This window comes from Papilio machaon, chromosome 5, assembly GCF_912999745.1.
Source record: "Papilio machaon chromosome 5, ilPapMach1.1, whole genome shotgun sequence".
NCBI lineage: Eukaryota > Metazoa > Arthropoda > Insecta > Lepidoptera > Papilionidae > Papilio > Papilio machaon.
In genome coordinates, this window is record NC_059990.1 from 9118738 (window position 1) to 9134457 (window position 15720).

At 34.9% G+C, this 15720-nt stretch overlaps 1 protein-coding gene across 4 annotated transcripts in view; it reads right to left on the reverse strand.

Moving 5' to 3' along the window:
• Positions 1–15720, reverse strand: part of LOC106709595 (teneurin-m) — a 204466-nt gene that overhangs the window by 10489 nt on the left and 178257 nt on the right. For 3 of the 4 annotated variants that reach the window (XM_014501423.2, XM_014501422.2, XM_014501421.2), the window contains 3 exons: positions 2477–2638; positions 1993–2289; positions 165–1877 (listed from right to left, as the gene is read on the reverse strand). In XM_014501423.2, coding sequence (XP_014356909.2) covers positions 165–1877; positions 1993–2289; positions 2477–2638 — 2172 coding nt within the window. The remainder of the gene's footprint in view (positions 1–164; positions 1878–1992; positions 2290–2476; positions 2639–15720) is intronic. The other variant, XM_014501424.2, reaches the window with a different exon arrangement.

Consider the following 15720-nt stretch of genomic DNA (forward strand, 5'->3'; position numbering starts at 1 on the left):
ATTAAAGCTCTAAGGAATACCCTATCCCTTTTTTACGTTTTCCTCCATAACCATGCGAATTAGTTTGTTAAGTACCAAATTATGTTTAAAATTTTGTTGTGAATTTGTTTTAATGAATTTAGCTGGTCGTTAGTAAGTTATCGTTTCAGGTTTGAAGACCTCACCTTCCAATATAAGGATGGGTGGAGGTTTAATTTTCGGACATACACATTTCGGAGCTTCTGTTGTAGATACTAGTGTCGGCTCAGTTGTTAAATCATCTGTTACATCGTTTAGTTCCGTTGTTTCATTTAAAGTTGTAGTTATTTCGTTGAAATCTGTTGTTGAGCTCATTTCGGTCATAGTTGACTCTTTGACTGTATCTAATTCTGAAGTAATAGAACTTTGGGTTTCAGTAGAATCTTCAGTTGTTGTTGAGAATTCATCTCCAGAGACCGGGCTTGGAATAGTACTAACATCAGTATTTTCTAAAAGCATGGTAGTACTTTTTTCTGAATCAGAATCTTCATAGAAATCATCTGCAGAGTTGCTTTCGCATACCGGACAAGAGCACTCACAACTTCCTCCCCAGTCGGTGTTTATACTCGAATCTTTGTTAGTTTTGGTTGTACTTTGAACAGCAACAGGTTTGTTGAAATTTGTCGGCATCGTTGGTTCCAGGTCTAATGGAGTAATTTTAACAGTAGGTATTTCGTTTGAATCCCCCATTGTAGGAACGGTGACTGCTAATGAGTATAGAGGTTTATAAGATGAACTTTCAGCATCATCAGCGGAAATAGTCAGGTTAATCAAAACATGTTTTTTATTAGACATCACATCTGGAGTTTTTGATTCAACAGCAATATTAACAGTGGATGGTTCATTAGGCACGGTTGTTGGTTCAGTCATAGTTGTGTTTGAAACAGTATTAGTATTAGGCATACCCGGTGTTGTCACAACATGCTCAGTTTGTGCTGTGGTTACATTGGCATTGAAGGGGGATACAGTTTCAACAATTATAGGTTTTATTGTTAAGGGTGCATCCGTAGTTATTTCTTCTGTTAATATCTTTGACACAACTGTCGTTGGTATATTTACTGTAGGATTAGTTTCACTATCGTAATGGAACTTTTCGAGTTTATTATCCACATCGGCAGTGTCATTTGAAAATATGTGTAACTCTTCTCCTACTGCGTTTAGTTGAGTTAATAGTTTTAAGTATTGAAGTTTTTGTACACCGTATGAATATAAAGATGGAAATGAATCACTTTGCATTGATTCTGGGTCATATGCGATATCAGTTTTTATATTATTACGTTTATCAAATATTTTGGTTTCTGGTGGTTGTTCGACTATTATGTTATTTTTGTCTATTAATTTTTTAGAATTGGTATCTGGACTTGAATTGTCTTTCGATTTGATCAGTTCTAAAGTTGTATTATTGTTATACGAAGAATCAAGCTTAGTGTTATTATTTGTTAGATCACCATTGTTAAAAGACAAACCAACATTGATAGACCCCGAAGCTTTAGCATCTTCCTTGTGATCTTCACTTGTGATGCCAGTCGTATCGCTTGCGAGCACTGGCACACCATGCTCTAAGCTAACAGAACTTAAAGAAGGCGTAGTGATTAGCTCATGCACATTTACAGTAGTGGAAGAATCCGTAGCAGAAACAGAAGACAAAGAAGCATGCCCATCTACACTTCTACGAGGGCGCACGAGTGAATTTTCTTTACCTGAGCTGGCTGACGAAGAGCTCTGTTGAGGTTTAGACAGAGATTTATTATTAGACTCTAGCGTCGTCGCTTTAGACGCCGGAAAGATCTCTGTTGATTCGCCAACTAGTACTGTACAAGCTTTAGAATTCTGGTACGACCAGTTGACGAAATAGGAAGCTGTGAAAAAAATAAAAATCATTAGACTCGTTTGTATTAAAGCTACAACCGAATGAATTTTTAAAAGAGAAGTAAATTACCCAGCAATTAAATAACAAAAACCAGTAACCCTTACCTGACATGTAAGAAGCAATGGCTAAGAGTAGAACGAACAACACTATGAATACTATAGCAGTACATTTCCAAGAGCATCTAGAAGAGAGGCCCTTCCTGAAATGAAATCGAGAAGCAGCGGGTGTGAAGTGCGAGGCCCGCAAATTGTTCCTAACGGGAAGCACGGGCACGGGAACGCCGAACGCAGGATGACGATCGCTCCTTTCCATTCTTTCTAACGTACTCTTCTCTTGCTTGCCTGGACTACTACACGATGAGTTCGATTTGTAGTCCATAGACGGATTCTTTTGAATATCTCCTGTAATCGAACAAGTCCAGTTTAAATACGACGTTGTGGTTCCGGTGAGAATAATTTTCGAGAAAATTTAAAGAAGCAAAATGGAAATTGCAGAGGATCGCGTACAAATGTGAACGAGGTAAGAGAAGGTAAAAAGTGAGTGATTATTCAGCCTTGTGTTAATATTGGTGATGTGGAAGATTCTGACCCGAGGGCACGTAGAAGTTCCCGGAGGGGGTCCGCACGAGGCAGGAGGGCTCGAAGTCGGTCAGGTCGGCGGGGTTACCGGTGATGCGGCCGTTCAGACGCGGCATGGTGGGGTTGCGCGGCGGCACATCGGGCGGTGGCCGCGACCCTTCTAGCAGACAACCTGCGTACAACATAAACACAAGTCTTGTACACATGAAATTTAAAAACAAATGAAACTTATAGGACTCATTACTTCGAGTAAATAAAAAAATGGCCGAGTTATTAACGTAAAAGTTAAGCGCTAATTACACACTAACTCAACTTATATAAGTCTAAGTACTTCTTTAATAAACGTATAAAGTAAGCGAACCTCAAGTGCTCAAGATGATTTGTCTTTGAAATTTTAAAAGACGTTAAGATACTTGGCCTTTAATTTTCAAATTTTAAGAACAAACTTCGGCGAAGTTAAATTTTAAAATTGGTTTTAAAAACGCTTTTGTGGTAAATTTTACTTAGTTAAATGTTCCTTGAAAGTTAAATGTGCTGTGTAAATAAGTTCAACTAAGGTATTATATATAATATGTTTTGAAAAAGACTGAGCATAGCTGATGTAGAAATTAAATAAGAGTTTAAAGTTAGAGATATATTTTATATATTGTTTTATGAAAGACAAGAGTTTTTAACCTGTACTTAATCCATGCTTTACCTTGCTACCGCGGACTCCTAAACAAATAGCGTCCCGTGAAAATAGATCAAAGATTGCGTGTTTCAGGTACTTAGTTAATAAAGGAAATATATTAGATCAGGAGCTATTGCTAAGCCGGGCGAGGCCTCTCCCATCGCTAATATAAGCTAATGGAAAATCGAAGTATTATTCCCCCCGAATCTTACCCCCGTACTCTCGAGCCAACTTTTGATCCCCGACAAATTTTAAGGATTCCTTCGAGCGTTAATTAATTTATTGTAGCGAGCAATGTAACCGCAAGAAAACTCAATTAATTGTAAAAGGGTTTTTGTGTTGTTTTTTTTTCAGCTCACCGAAAAGAAAGCGATCTGGTGTTGCGGGGTTATAATATCGCTCGGCTTTTGTACAACCTTTGAAGCGACCCGTTCTTGTAATTAGAGATTAATGATTTTGCTTTAACGTTGCCCGGGAAAAATAGAAAACATGGAGCGTTAATTTTTTTCTGTTAGTACTCCAACAAAATTAGAAGAAAAACCTACAAAATATATATCGTTATTTAGATAGGAAGTATAAGCAACGCGTCAAGAACTCAAGTCAACAATTTCTTAAAATAAAAAAAAAACAATTTGTTTGATTTATCCCTATTCCATTCAATCGAAGGACAGAAAAGCATCGTTAATACCTAATTTGAAATATTTGCTTGATCAATTTTGTAATCCACTTAACAAGGTTGTATTCCGAAAGTTCTATAAGTGAGACTTAAATACGACAATTTGTTTGTAAAGCGGAACAAAACGGCGCCGGTAGCGCAACAACGCCTATCAATTTACTAAGCTCATCGTCAATGAAAAACTAAATCGTCTCTCCCGCCTAATTTAATAGGACAAGCGTAGTCATTAATACACACGTCAGTTCTCTGCCTCCGACAAAACGCGCCTCGTTTATATCTCGTCTACGGGAATGGGAATTATGGTAATCGTCTGAATCGTGTCCTTTGTCTGTAATGGCCGGTAATTACCGGGGCCACCTCCAGGGGGCGATACGTCTCCGGGGGCCGGGGCCAGAGAATTCGACACTCGTTAACCGAATCGTCTCAACTTTAAAAAGGGCACACGATTTCGAGCGTCGCCTTGGGATTTGTCGAGTCGTTTCCGAGGCCTCGCTCTGTCAGTCAAGATACTTAGTTTTAAATTCAGATAAATTTAGTTTAATACATTTTCCTATTGAAGTATTATTTGAAGTATTATTATAAGGAAAGTTCAGTATTGCTACCTAAGTAAATACGAGTTCCGCTACATTTGTTTTTATATGCTCTGAGCCATGTGGCAGCTGACGCGATGTTATTCCCAAGGAACCGAAGCTCGTTTACTTATTGGCAGATAAAAGAGTATATTTCGGGTCATTTGCGGCCGAGCTCCATCGGATTCAACGTGATTTCTTACTGCAAGCACGCGGGCAGTTGGAACTACGCTTCACTGAAGACCGCTAGTGTAATTCAAGCAAGAAAATAAGTTGAGTTCTAATAGAATTAATGTGAAGTCGTAAATGTTTTTGATTATATCTAGAAGTTGTTTTCTCAATAAAATTATGATTATATAAGCGTTCAGTATCTAATATGACGGCGTACAAGTGAACCAAACCTACCCTTGACAGTGTGCGATTTACAGTCAAACTGTCAAACATATATCTCTTTTCTGTTTGTTTCATAACTTGAGACGTTGATATACGAGGCTCGTCTGTGGATGATTCTCAATGCTACATCTGCGGCGCCCCGTCACCGATCATCTTAAACTCGTTACCCGCCGCACAAGACCAATTTCGGCAATTCAAAATCTACCCCCTTTTTAATGGTGCTACAAACGTTAATTTATCTTCATCAGGTGAACATAACTCTGCTGTTGGGAATTTCGTTGCGTGGTGAACTGTAAAAATGTTTAGAAGGAAAATGTTTCCGTGATTAATGTTGCTTCCATCTACACACGAGTTTTAAGGTTGAAAAACGTTTTGGCTGATAAATTATATCTTTTGAAATTTTTAAAGAAAAATATACAATACTAGCTTTTACCCGCGACTCCGTCCGCGCGTAATAAAAAATAGAAAACGGGGTAAAAATTATCCTATGTCCGTATCCTGGTTCTAAGCTACCTGCCCACCAATTTTCAGTCAAATCGATTCTGCCCTTCTTGAGTTATAAATAGTGTAACTAACACGACTTTCTTTTATATATATAGATATAAATCACTTATTTGGGTTTTGAACAAAATAAAATTAAATATAAGGACTTGTGCAAACACCAAATGTTGGATGTACAAATAAACTTTAACAGTAAAAGTTAAACGCATATATTACAATATTCATAAGTCATTCGAATTGAATTAATTATTAGTGCAGAGCAATGTGCGAACACATTAAACTCACATCTCTAGAACTGATTCGCGAAATTTCGATTTTAAATTTAGCACCGAAGTTAGTCCGTGAAATTCGAGCAATATTTATATGAGAGAGGAGCGCGACGATTTATAGTTCGAGAACAATCCAGAACTTGGTCGTTCCTTGTGACTCCATTTTAATTAGTGGCCATTCATCGCGGAACAATCGAGTCGCGAATGAATCCATTATGGAAACTTTTCGATGATCGAAAATGGCGTGCTTCGCATCTCACTGCGAACCTTTGGGACCGAAGGCGCTCTTTGTCTTTTTTACTTCTATTGAAGTCTCGTCGTTCGTACGGTTTTTCTTTATAGGATAATGATTGCAATAGAATGTGTTTCTTTATGAACCTTTACACCGAGCAGCGAGGAAATGAAAGGAGAATATATAATGAAGGTCCATTAAAGAACATAATACTAAAGATCGGAACTTATCTATAATGTTACTCATATTTTGATGCCACCATACGCGATAATTTTTTTTAATGATCGACTGTTCTAATTATCAAATAAAATGCAGTTATTTTATTTAAGTAGATTACTTACCGTGGGTTTCTGATACCAAAATGTTCGTTTAAGACGTTTTGTCAAAGATAATGACAGACGACGATATGTTTCATACGGATATTTTGGTCTTAGAAACCAGCGGTTAGTCAATATAGTAATAAGATTTGATTATTAAAATGATTCACTTTAAAATCATTGTTAACGTCATAATTTAATAATATCAATTTATGTGCTGCTGATTTTTAAGATTAAATTTCGCCTTTGAGCTGCCCCGTGTATTAACGGACTATTCAGTCCATTGATAACAGCTGAACCCTGATCCAATTTACTTCAGTACAAAGAATCAAAAGCATTTGATTCGCACCTCAATGAGCGTGTATTTAAATACAGAGTTCATCAATCACCGCTAGACATTAGCAGATAAGGTGAGTATCCGGCTCGAAGGACCTTCGATTAAAATTCGTAGTATCATTATCATTATGCAGACCCGTTTGACTCGCGTCCACAGATAAGGCGAGGCGCCGCAAGGAATCCCTTTAATGTCGTCCCAATTCTTCGATAATACTCTCCGTATTCGTAAACTTGCAGGAAATTATCACCGGCCCTCGGTACCATTTGGATAACTTTTCGATTATGGAAATTATGATGCTGCGGTAACTATGTACAATAACTATCTAGATTTAGAATATTTGACATCAATACAATAAATGTATAAAACTCAATATTACTTTTAAAGAAAAGAAACAAACATTTATCAACGTTGTAAAGCTGTAGTAAATTAAACCACTAATTATTACTTTGTACCGTTGCTATTAAGGAAGGCAGCAATATTCGACGCTATCAACTAGAACGATGTACAATGAATAAATATACAATTAGCGGTGAATATAAATCTATGGAGGCCGCAATGTATCATGTCCCATAGCAACCGCTTGCCACGCCGATAAGATTACCAGACAAAGGAAGTCCACCCATATCACTACCACCAAGACCGCTAAATGTGAGCCTTCATTTACCACCCGCCTCGCATAAAGAGCGAAATTCAATTTAAATTCCTTTAGATTAGAGTCCACTTTGCCCCCAAAGTTACACATTAGCGTCGTAACGTCAACGTCTAGTTCGTTAAAGGACACTCAGCTTTATTTATGTCGACATACTGGCAACGTTACCGTATTTGTTGTTGCGATTTCTCTTGCTGCAGAGCCGATTTATACTCTCCGATTTAGGTAATAGAGTTTAAACTAGTTTGTACCTTAGGTTCTTTGATTTGATGCGACAAAGGAATTAAAACGTTATGTCGTTAGTGTGAGAGTATATTTTAAAGTAAGGTAAAGAGCAATCTACTGGGTGGTTTCCGGGCCCGATAAGGAGTCGATGTGGTCTAAGTCGGTAGGACACGCGAACTGGACTAATTTATGTTGCGATCCGAGATACAACTGGTGGCCGGCATGAGGCACTAGTCTCACTTTTATGGGCAGTTATGTTAATCGACTGTCTGGGGAAGCAGGGACTGTCAAATATTAACATAACCTTCGCATACAACTCGCCCTGTATGTGAATTTTGAATTTAAATTTCGTGTTTTAAATCGTTTCCTCTAACTATACATACGCAATAACTTAAAAATACACACACACACACAATACACTTTAATTCATCTTGTTAGTTAGTATTTAGAAGCTTTACTCATTCTCTTCTGAAATTCATAAATTTTCCTATGAATTGTGACGTATAGTTATGACGAGGTCGTTAACTGGCGCTTTGTGATGCATTCACTAAGTTTATCGATTTGCTCCACATTTCAATTCCATCTGTTTCCGCTACGAGCCTTGCATCATTACTACATTTATATCGAAAATGTTAAAAGGTGAGGAAACACTATAGTGTAATAGTTTAGAGTATATTAAAGTTCTTCAATGTTTTTCAGCTTCGTTATATGAAACATTTGTTTTTTATTAGTCTACGTGTTGTTAGTACTTCCATTGATTATTAAAAAAATATTTAATTACGAGCATCTCTTTAAATAACTTCTTTTAATGATGCAGTTAATACTACCAAATACACTTCGAATTGACTGATTGAATACCTTAAAACTATCTCAATAATAAAATATTAATTGTAAGTAAATAACTAATTCTATATTAGTCATTAATCAAGATTAACCACTGAATCATTAACAATATGTTCAATGCTCTTAGTGGTAACATGGATATGATACATCTTGAACATAGTTGACAAGTCTAGTGTATTCGAACCTTGATGGTTCGTGAACACGCGGAAGTATTGTGCAGGTAAAAACAGTAGCCGAATTCAACGTCACTACTGTTGTGTTCATTGCTAATCGAATTGTTACGAATGATTTCTGGTCAATTTTAATTCACTCTAATTTATATACAAATGTTATCTATTGGTCTCAATAGGGAAATACGAAGTTATCAAAAAATTTATATGTTATACTTGATTTTTTATCGCTTTGAAATTATAACCCTTTGGTAATCCGTTTCAAATAAATGAACAAAGTTTAAAGAGTCTATGATAAATGTAAAGTGCAAGCTAGCTCGTTAGAAAAGCCGCCAGTCTCCCTTCATTAGTGTTTGCCGGTGAAAAAAAAAGCGATGCCACCTACTCGAGTTACCCAAGTGAAAGTCTTTGTACACGTGGCTGAATGAAAGCTATTTCCTCTGTCCAATATTTTTAACATTCTTTTTTTAAAATTTAAAACATTAAAATAAACCCTGAAATGATTAAACTTTTGAAGACGGTAACTAATTACTTTAAAGCGCGTAAAATGGAACGTCTTACGCCCAAAACAATACTAAGACTTAATTAATCTTACTATCTCACTCCAACACATTTCTTTGTCCAAATCCATTAAATTAATTACGGGCGATTCGGGGCGCGGGTCCGTATTTATTAGTGTCGTTATCATTCATTGAATCTTCCGATAGTAGTCGTGGAGCGGCCGCGTGATGGATGCCCGACTTACACGTAAAATGGCCGACGAAATTAGCTGTCGGAGGAGAATGCAGTTACGGCGCTGACTGATTCCTGGATGAATCCTGAGCGGGAGCTGTCAGGGCCGGCCAAAATATTAAAAAAAACACAACAAATTGTGCGTAAAAAACTTTTACAGTATTTGATATATCGTTTGCCTAATTTTTGAAGGACTTTTAATATTTAAATTGATATTTATTTAATCTGCCTGTGTGTACATTTAATCAAAACAATAGACAATTTAAATTAAACAGTCCACAGTTAAAATCACATCATTATTTGTTAAATAACACTGTAATTAATTAAACAAATGCTCGATATTAACCAAAATTAAATTATTAATGAGATTATCCACAAAAATAATAAATCAAACGATATTTAGTATTTTATCGCGAAGCCGCAAACAGTATTATTTATTATGTTCGATATTTACATTATAGATTAAAATAAAGCTAGTTCAAAAAGTTTATTTTCAGCCGCGAATGTTATTTTATGCATTTTGTATTTAAGATAGCCATGAGTTTAAACATCACCAAGCTTTAAAAAAAGAAATTAGTAATTTTTTTTATGTGAAAAATTCCGAAAAATTTTAACAAATATTTTACTTTCAAATTACGTTGTATTTAATTTCAGTAAAAAATATTTCTGCAGTTGGCAACCCTATAGGCAAGAGACAAGGACGCATAGGTGTCGTGGGGTCGCCGATAGGGCGTGGAAATTGGCAAATTCTTTTCGATATTAAGGTGCAAATCGGGCTCTGTAAGAAATGAGCGCATAAGCGCCCTCTTTATTTAAAGAATTCCATCAAAGTGGGGCGCGTTGGAAAATCTTATGTGTGAGTTGAGAATAAAGAAATATTTGAAGAGATATTTTATTGAAAACGCATTTAAACTTTGCCTTTTTATTTTAAAATCGAGTAATAAATAAGTTGTTGTAGGAGCACAATTTAAAATATAAATACCAGTATGTTTGTAATAAATTTATTTCCTTTAAATTTGTCTCAATTTACGGTAGTATAAACTTTTGTGATAATCAAAGTACGTATATTTCTAAGTAAACAGAGCAAAGTCTCCGCGACCTTTCGATTGAGGTTTCCATTTGACCTGCGCCAAGATGTCTGATAAAGACTCCACCTCAATTAACCGTATCTTATACATTCATTACTAACTGGAACAAACAAAACTACTACTTAGTTAATGTTTGGATACTTATTTAACTGCGTCTTACATTTGATGCGGGAATTTATCTACAAAAATATATTAGGGATCAATGTTCATAAAGTTAGTTAACATATTTTAACATCCTAAAGTCAAAAGATTTAAATTTTGTGGTGGTTAGTACGCTAGTCCGAACAGTAACCATCGTTATATATTTTCTTTACTACTAATGCATGTGCATTGTTAATGTTTACGTTAATTTTTGGCTAACGAAACAGATTGAGTTAAACTAATTTGATGACATCTGATTATTATCACTCGATGGGAAACTCCTGACAGCTTATGTATTTGATATTCCGGTTAGCGTGTGATTTGCATGCGACGCGACGCCGACGCTTTCAAATTAATTCATTGAATCGTCACGTATCCGTCACGTTGAGTTGTAAATCGCTCTGAATACGAGATTTGCTTGCTGTTCATTGTAAGGGTCTCCACACACTGCCGTCGGTGACGCGCACAGTTACATGTAGTGTTGTATTGCCTTTGTACGAGGACCTATTACGAATTATCGTTGTAAATTAGAAAAAAGTTAGTAGGCTTTATTTTTTTTTCTTGACTAATAAATCACAGTATCAATAACAACGTTTGAATATTTCATTTCTTATATAATAACAATCTAGGAATATGTACTTGAAGCAACTTTTGTCAAAGTCTTCGTTACCAATCGCTTCTTCCGTTAATGAACAATTCAAGATTTGAGAGTTTCGCAAATGTTCTGTATAATTTTCTTTGTTATAATTGTTTCTCGTCACAAACAATAAGCGAGGCTCGACTATCATAGAAGTGTTATGGATCGCTTCATACAATCGGTACAGTGGCCGCAGACAAAGGACAGCCTATATCAATTTCAAAACGTTTTTAATCTGTTATTTTAATTGGCTGTCAAATGTTTTCGCTGTTAGAGATTTGGTACAGTTTGTCGGATACAGCACTCTGAATGATTTTTTTCCATCCGAAAAAAAATTAATAATGTTTATGTACGAAATTCATTTTTAAGCAACGACTATTGTCAAACTCATGCATAGTTTTTGCCTTGTTGGCATATTTATTTTTTATTTCATTATTTATTTAAACGGTGAAGCATGTTTGACAATATCTTACTATAATGTGCCTATACTTATACTGTGGAAATACTAAGGGCGAAGGGCAAGGGGCGTCCGCTCGGAAACGTTCATATTTCCATAGGTTTTTTGCGGACGCAGGACTCCTGATGGAGATTGATGATCACGCCCCTGGCCCAGCCTCACGGGTTACTGGTCTTACGCGATTATATATACGGTCACCATCATGTTCAAATCAAACAGACTGTTATTTACATTTTTGTTAGATATAGAAGCAACTTCGTGTACAGTTAAAATTGTCAAAAATCCGATTCTTTAGTAGCATTTTTAATAGTAAATTAACCAGTATTTTTTTTTTTGAGGATGATAATTAATGATTTTTTATTAATGTATCAGTACATGTATTAGACTTATTTAGAAAAATACAAAGTTCTAAGTTGTGAATCTTTCTAAGTTACTATGTAACCTTTGAGTTAAGATAAACACCAAATATGTCCCAAAATAGCTCCAAACACATGGCAACCCTACCATAGCTGTGGGATTTCGCATATATCCAAATTACGGTCATGATGGACGTTTCTTAGGCGGACGAGTATCCGTTTTGCCCCCCGCGGATTCGAAGCAAACGGCTCGGATAATCGACGCGGGAACTAACCACCGCGTGTTAATGATGTATTCTCACTCCAGTGTTGGTAGTCTCTAGCTAATGTGAGAATTATAAATTGTTAACAGATTTGATGATGTGATATGGAATTTAATCTATTTGGTGTGAATACAATTTTCAACTGCTAAAACATAAATACCTTGAAAACTCTACAAAAGTACAAAAGTTTATTAATTACGGAACAATTCTAATGAATTTAAAAAATAAAATACATATTTCTTTATGTTTTCTAACAAATATATAAAGTTAACAATGAAATTGTAACTATGTAGGAGTTTAAACGTGTGTTAAACATTAAATATATGAGAGCATAAATCAATAACAAATGTGTTAAAATATTTTATGATTATTATAAAGTACTGTGCAATATACCAGATACTTTTACCGGCCGTAATTTATCTCCTAAAAGTCAATTTGTCGGGTCGTGCAATTTTTACCGTTATTTTACGATGTTTGTTCTACGGAATGAACTGTCAAATTGTAACAATTTGTACATGGCATCAAATTGGACGGTCGCTGGTTTATAAAATACTTTTTTTCTTCTTTTTTCATTAATGGCGTGAATAATGCACTATCTATCCATCATCTTGACTAGAGTAATGTTTTTTCTTTTTAATTTTATTGAGAATTGTGTAAGTGACAATTAGCATATTTACGATTATATTTTTTAAATCGAATATATATTATTTTCATTTTTAAATCGCCTTACTTAAGATTGTTTGATTTCAAGATTTGTTTGAATTATAAAAATAAATGTTTGTAAGCTACCAGTAACCCGGGCAAGCTGAGTATCGAGGGATCAAGTGTGCTCGAGCCCTTTGTACCCAAACAGATATAACGTCGTAGATTAAAAACGTTTCTTCCAGTACTGTGATTGATCTTCAACATTTCTTTTTGTTGTCAAATATATTTATAAAATAGCTGTCGCACGCGGTTCCATCCGCGCGGAATAAAAAAGTAACAAGTAGCCTATGTGTTCTTCCAGACTATGTTCTACATCTCTACCAAATTTCATCAAGATCCGTTGAGCCGTTCTTGAGATACCTTCAAACAAACATCCTTCCATCCATCAATCCATTCATCCATCCATCTAAACATTCGCATTTATAATATGAGTAAGATGACGGATTAGATATGGTAAATATTTGTAGTTAAAGATAATGAATAACGATAACCAGTGTACACAGATTTTATGCATATAAAATTCATAACATGTATTAAATATTAGAAAGAACTTCTTCATAGAACGTTACTATTTTTAGTAAGTACGTCTAAAAGGAGTAAACAAATATAAGTCTTTTTTAAAAAGCCAGCTAACTCGAATCGAGTTTCATAGAATCGAATCCTGGGTCGACGACATAACAAGGTTGCAATTCGTCGAAAGAAAAAAATACAAATGTGATCCATTTGTGTGAGGTGTCGGATCGTACATCAGCATTACAGGCTCCCCGCGAGGTCGCCGGAGATCTTAGATTAAACGCGCGTCATTTTGATTTATTTACACTATTATTACACATCACGACCCACCCTCAGTTACTATGCTTCTGTTAGGTACAAAGATAGCAAAGGTAAGTGTAGGAAGGATTATCTTGATACTTGCGAAGTTTGAAACGAAGTTGTAATGGTTTAAAATTCAATGTTACTCGGTTTGTTTTGATAACTTCATAAAGGCCATTGACCTTTATTAATTGTAGGTATTATAAATAAAACGGTCGCTCTTATGAAAACAAAATATCAAAATTGACCTCTACAGACAAAACATATATTGCAAGGTATAAAATTTGATATAAGTTGCATAAATAGTAAGACAATTATTTACTTTTGTATGTACATACGTACGTAAAAATAATTAATGAAAAATCGTTTATTTAAATATAACTGTACCCAGATGTTACATTTATTGTATGAAGCATTTTTATGAATTAATAGAGGGGTTTGTAACCGCAACGAAAGGGGCGGTATATCAATTACAATAATTGTACCGCAATTTCTATTTGACATACTGTATTTATTAAAGTAATATTTAAATAATAAATATACAAATAATTGGAATAGACAATCATTTGACTAGTATTTGCTTAGTACGTGTAGGTAATTTCTAGTACATTTCGAAAATCATAGTAACTTAGTAACCGAAATTACAATTACGTGACCTTAATCTGAGATTTTGTTCATTCATTTCAAAAACGAGAAGGTATCGATTCCGGACGCGAGATGAACCCGTACAGGTCCGGGTCGAAGGCCGCATTTCATCTGTCAGGAAACCTTTTGATATCCGAGATGACACAATGCGATGACCCTGATACATTTCTTCTGCCTTTAGTAATATTTTATTCTTTAGCTCCAGATAGAGTATCACGTACGATATTAAAATTAACGTGTACCTTATAACAGTTTTTTTACAATAATGTGGCACAAATCCTTCTACTGTCCAAATAATTTCTAGATTTCAGTAACGATATGTAGCTTTATTTAATTTTGGCTTTCAAACAAAGCAATGCTTTCCAACATTTTAAAATTCATTTTATATTTACCCAGACTCTGTATTGATAAATCAACACAACGCTTGCATTAAAACATATTTGTTTTCCATTATAATATGTGAAAAATATATTTTTTATCAAAATTTATATGAAAATTTCGCTGATACATTTCGTGCATACATTATGAAAGGTTGTGATGTGGTCGCTTTTCTATGTAATTGTGGATTTGCTTTACAATCTACGAATAGGTCCGACGCCAGCCTGAGAGCTTTTAGAAGATATTTAATTTTTGATTTTGGATATCTCAAATTTGGTCACTATTTAACTTAAGAATTAGTAAATTATATAAAGACATTGCTTACACTATATATAATACTTACTGTCGCCAGCGACTCCGTCCGCGCGGAATTAAAGAAAAACAAAATAAGTAGCCTACATGTTCTTCCAGACTATGATCTACATCTATGCTAAATTTCATCGAGATCCGTTGAGCCGTTCTGGTGATACCTTCAAACAAACATCCATCCATCCAAACATTTGCATTTATAATATTAGTAAGATGTATAAGGTCTGTTTTATGATTAAATTTATATTCCACATTTCAATTCGTAGTTTCGATTAGAATTTGTTAAATGTGTTTGAATTACGTCGTAGTATAATTTGATAAATATATAGGTAATGTACAATGTAGCAATGATGGTATTTCAGTAGACAGCAATAAAGGATGTTGACAATTGTATGTCTTACTAACGCTGTGTTTCGTAATAATATGTGTTTGTACGTGTCAGAATGAACTCGCACTTTAGTAAAGGATATAAAAGTGTAGGTCGAGGTTGTCCAACCCTATCCGCTCTCCATATTTTACCGGACGGCCGGTTTTTTATGAGCGTTACATCGGTAACGGGTTTGCTTAGGCTGGTGATACACCACGTCTATAAAATATTACTGATATAGGTACGCTGTAAATTTTGCAAGTTTTTATTTTACAACATTGCATACATGTTCATTCAATTTGTTGTAATTTCAGTTTAATTAAATTAATCCAAAGAAGTAATAAGGTTTGAAAAAATAATTTTCTATTTTTATATAATACAATATTTTATATTTCTAAATCTTCATTTATCGTTAGAATTGAGTTTTGAAGAGTACATAATTAAAATACTCGTATAAAAGATATAATCCCTTTTTGGTAATCTTTGAAAAAAAAAAACTAGTTTTCAATGTG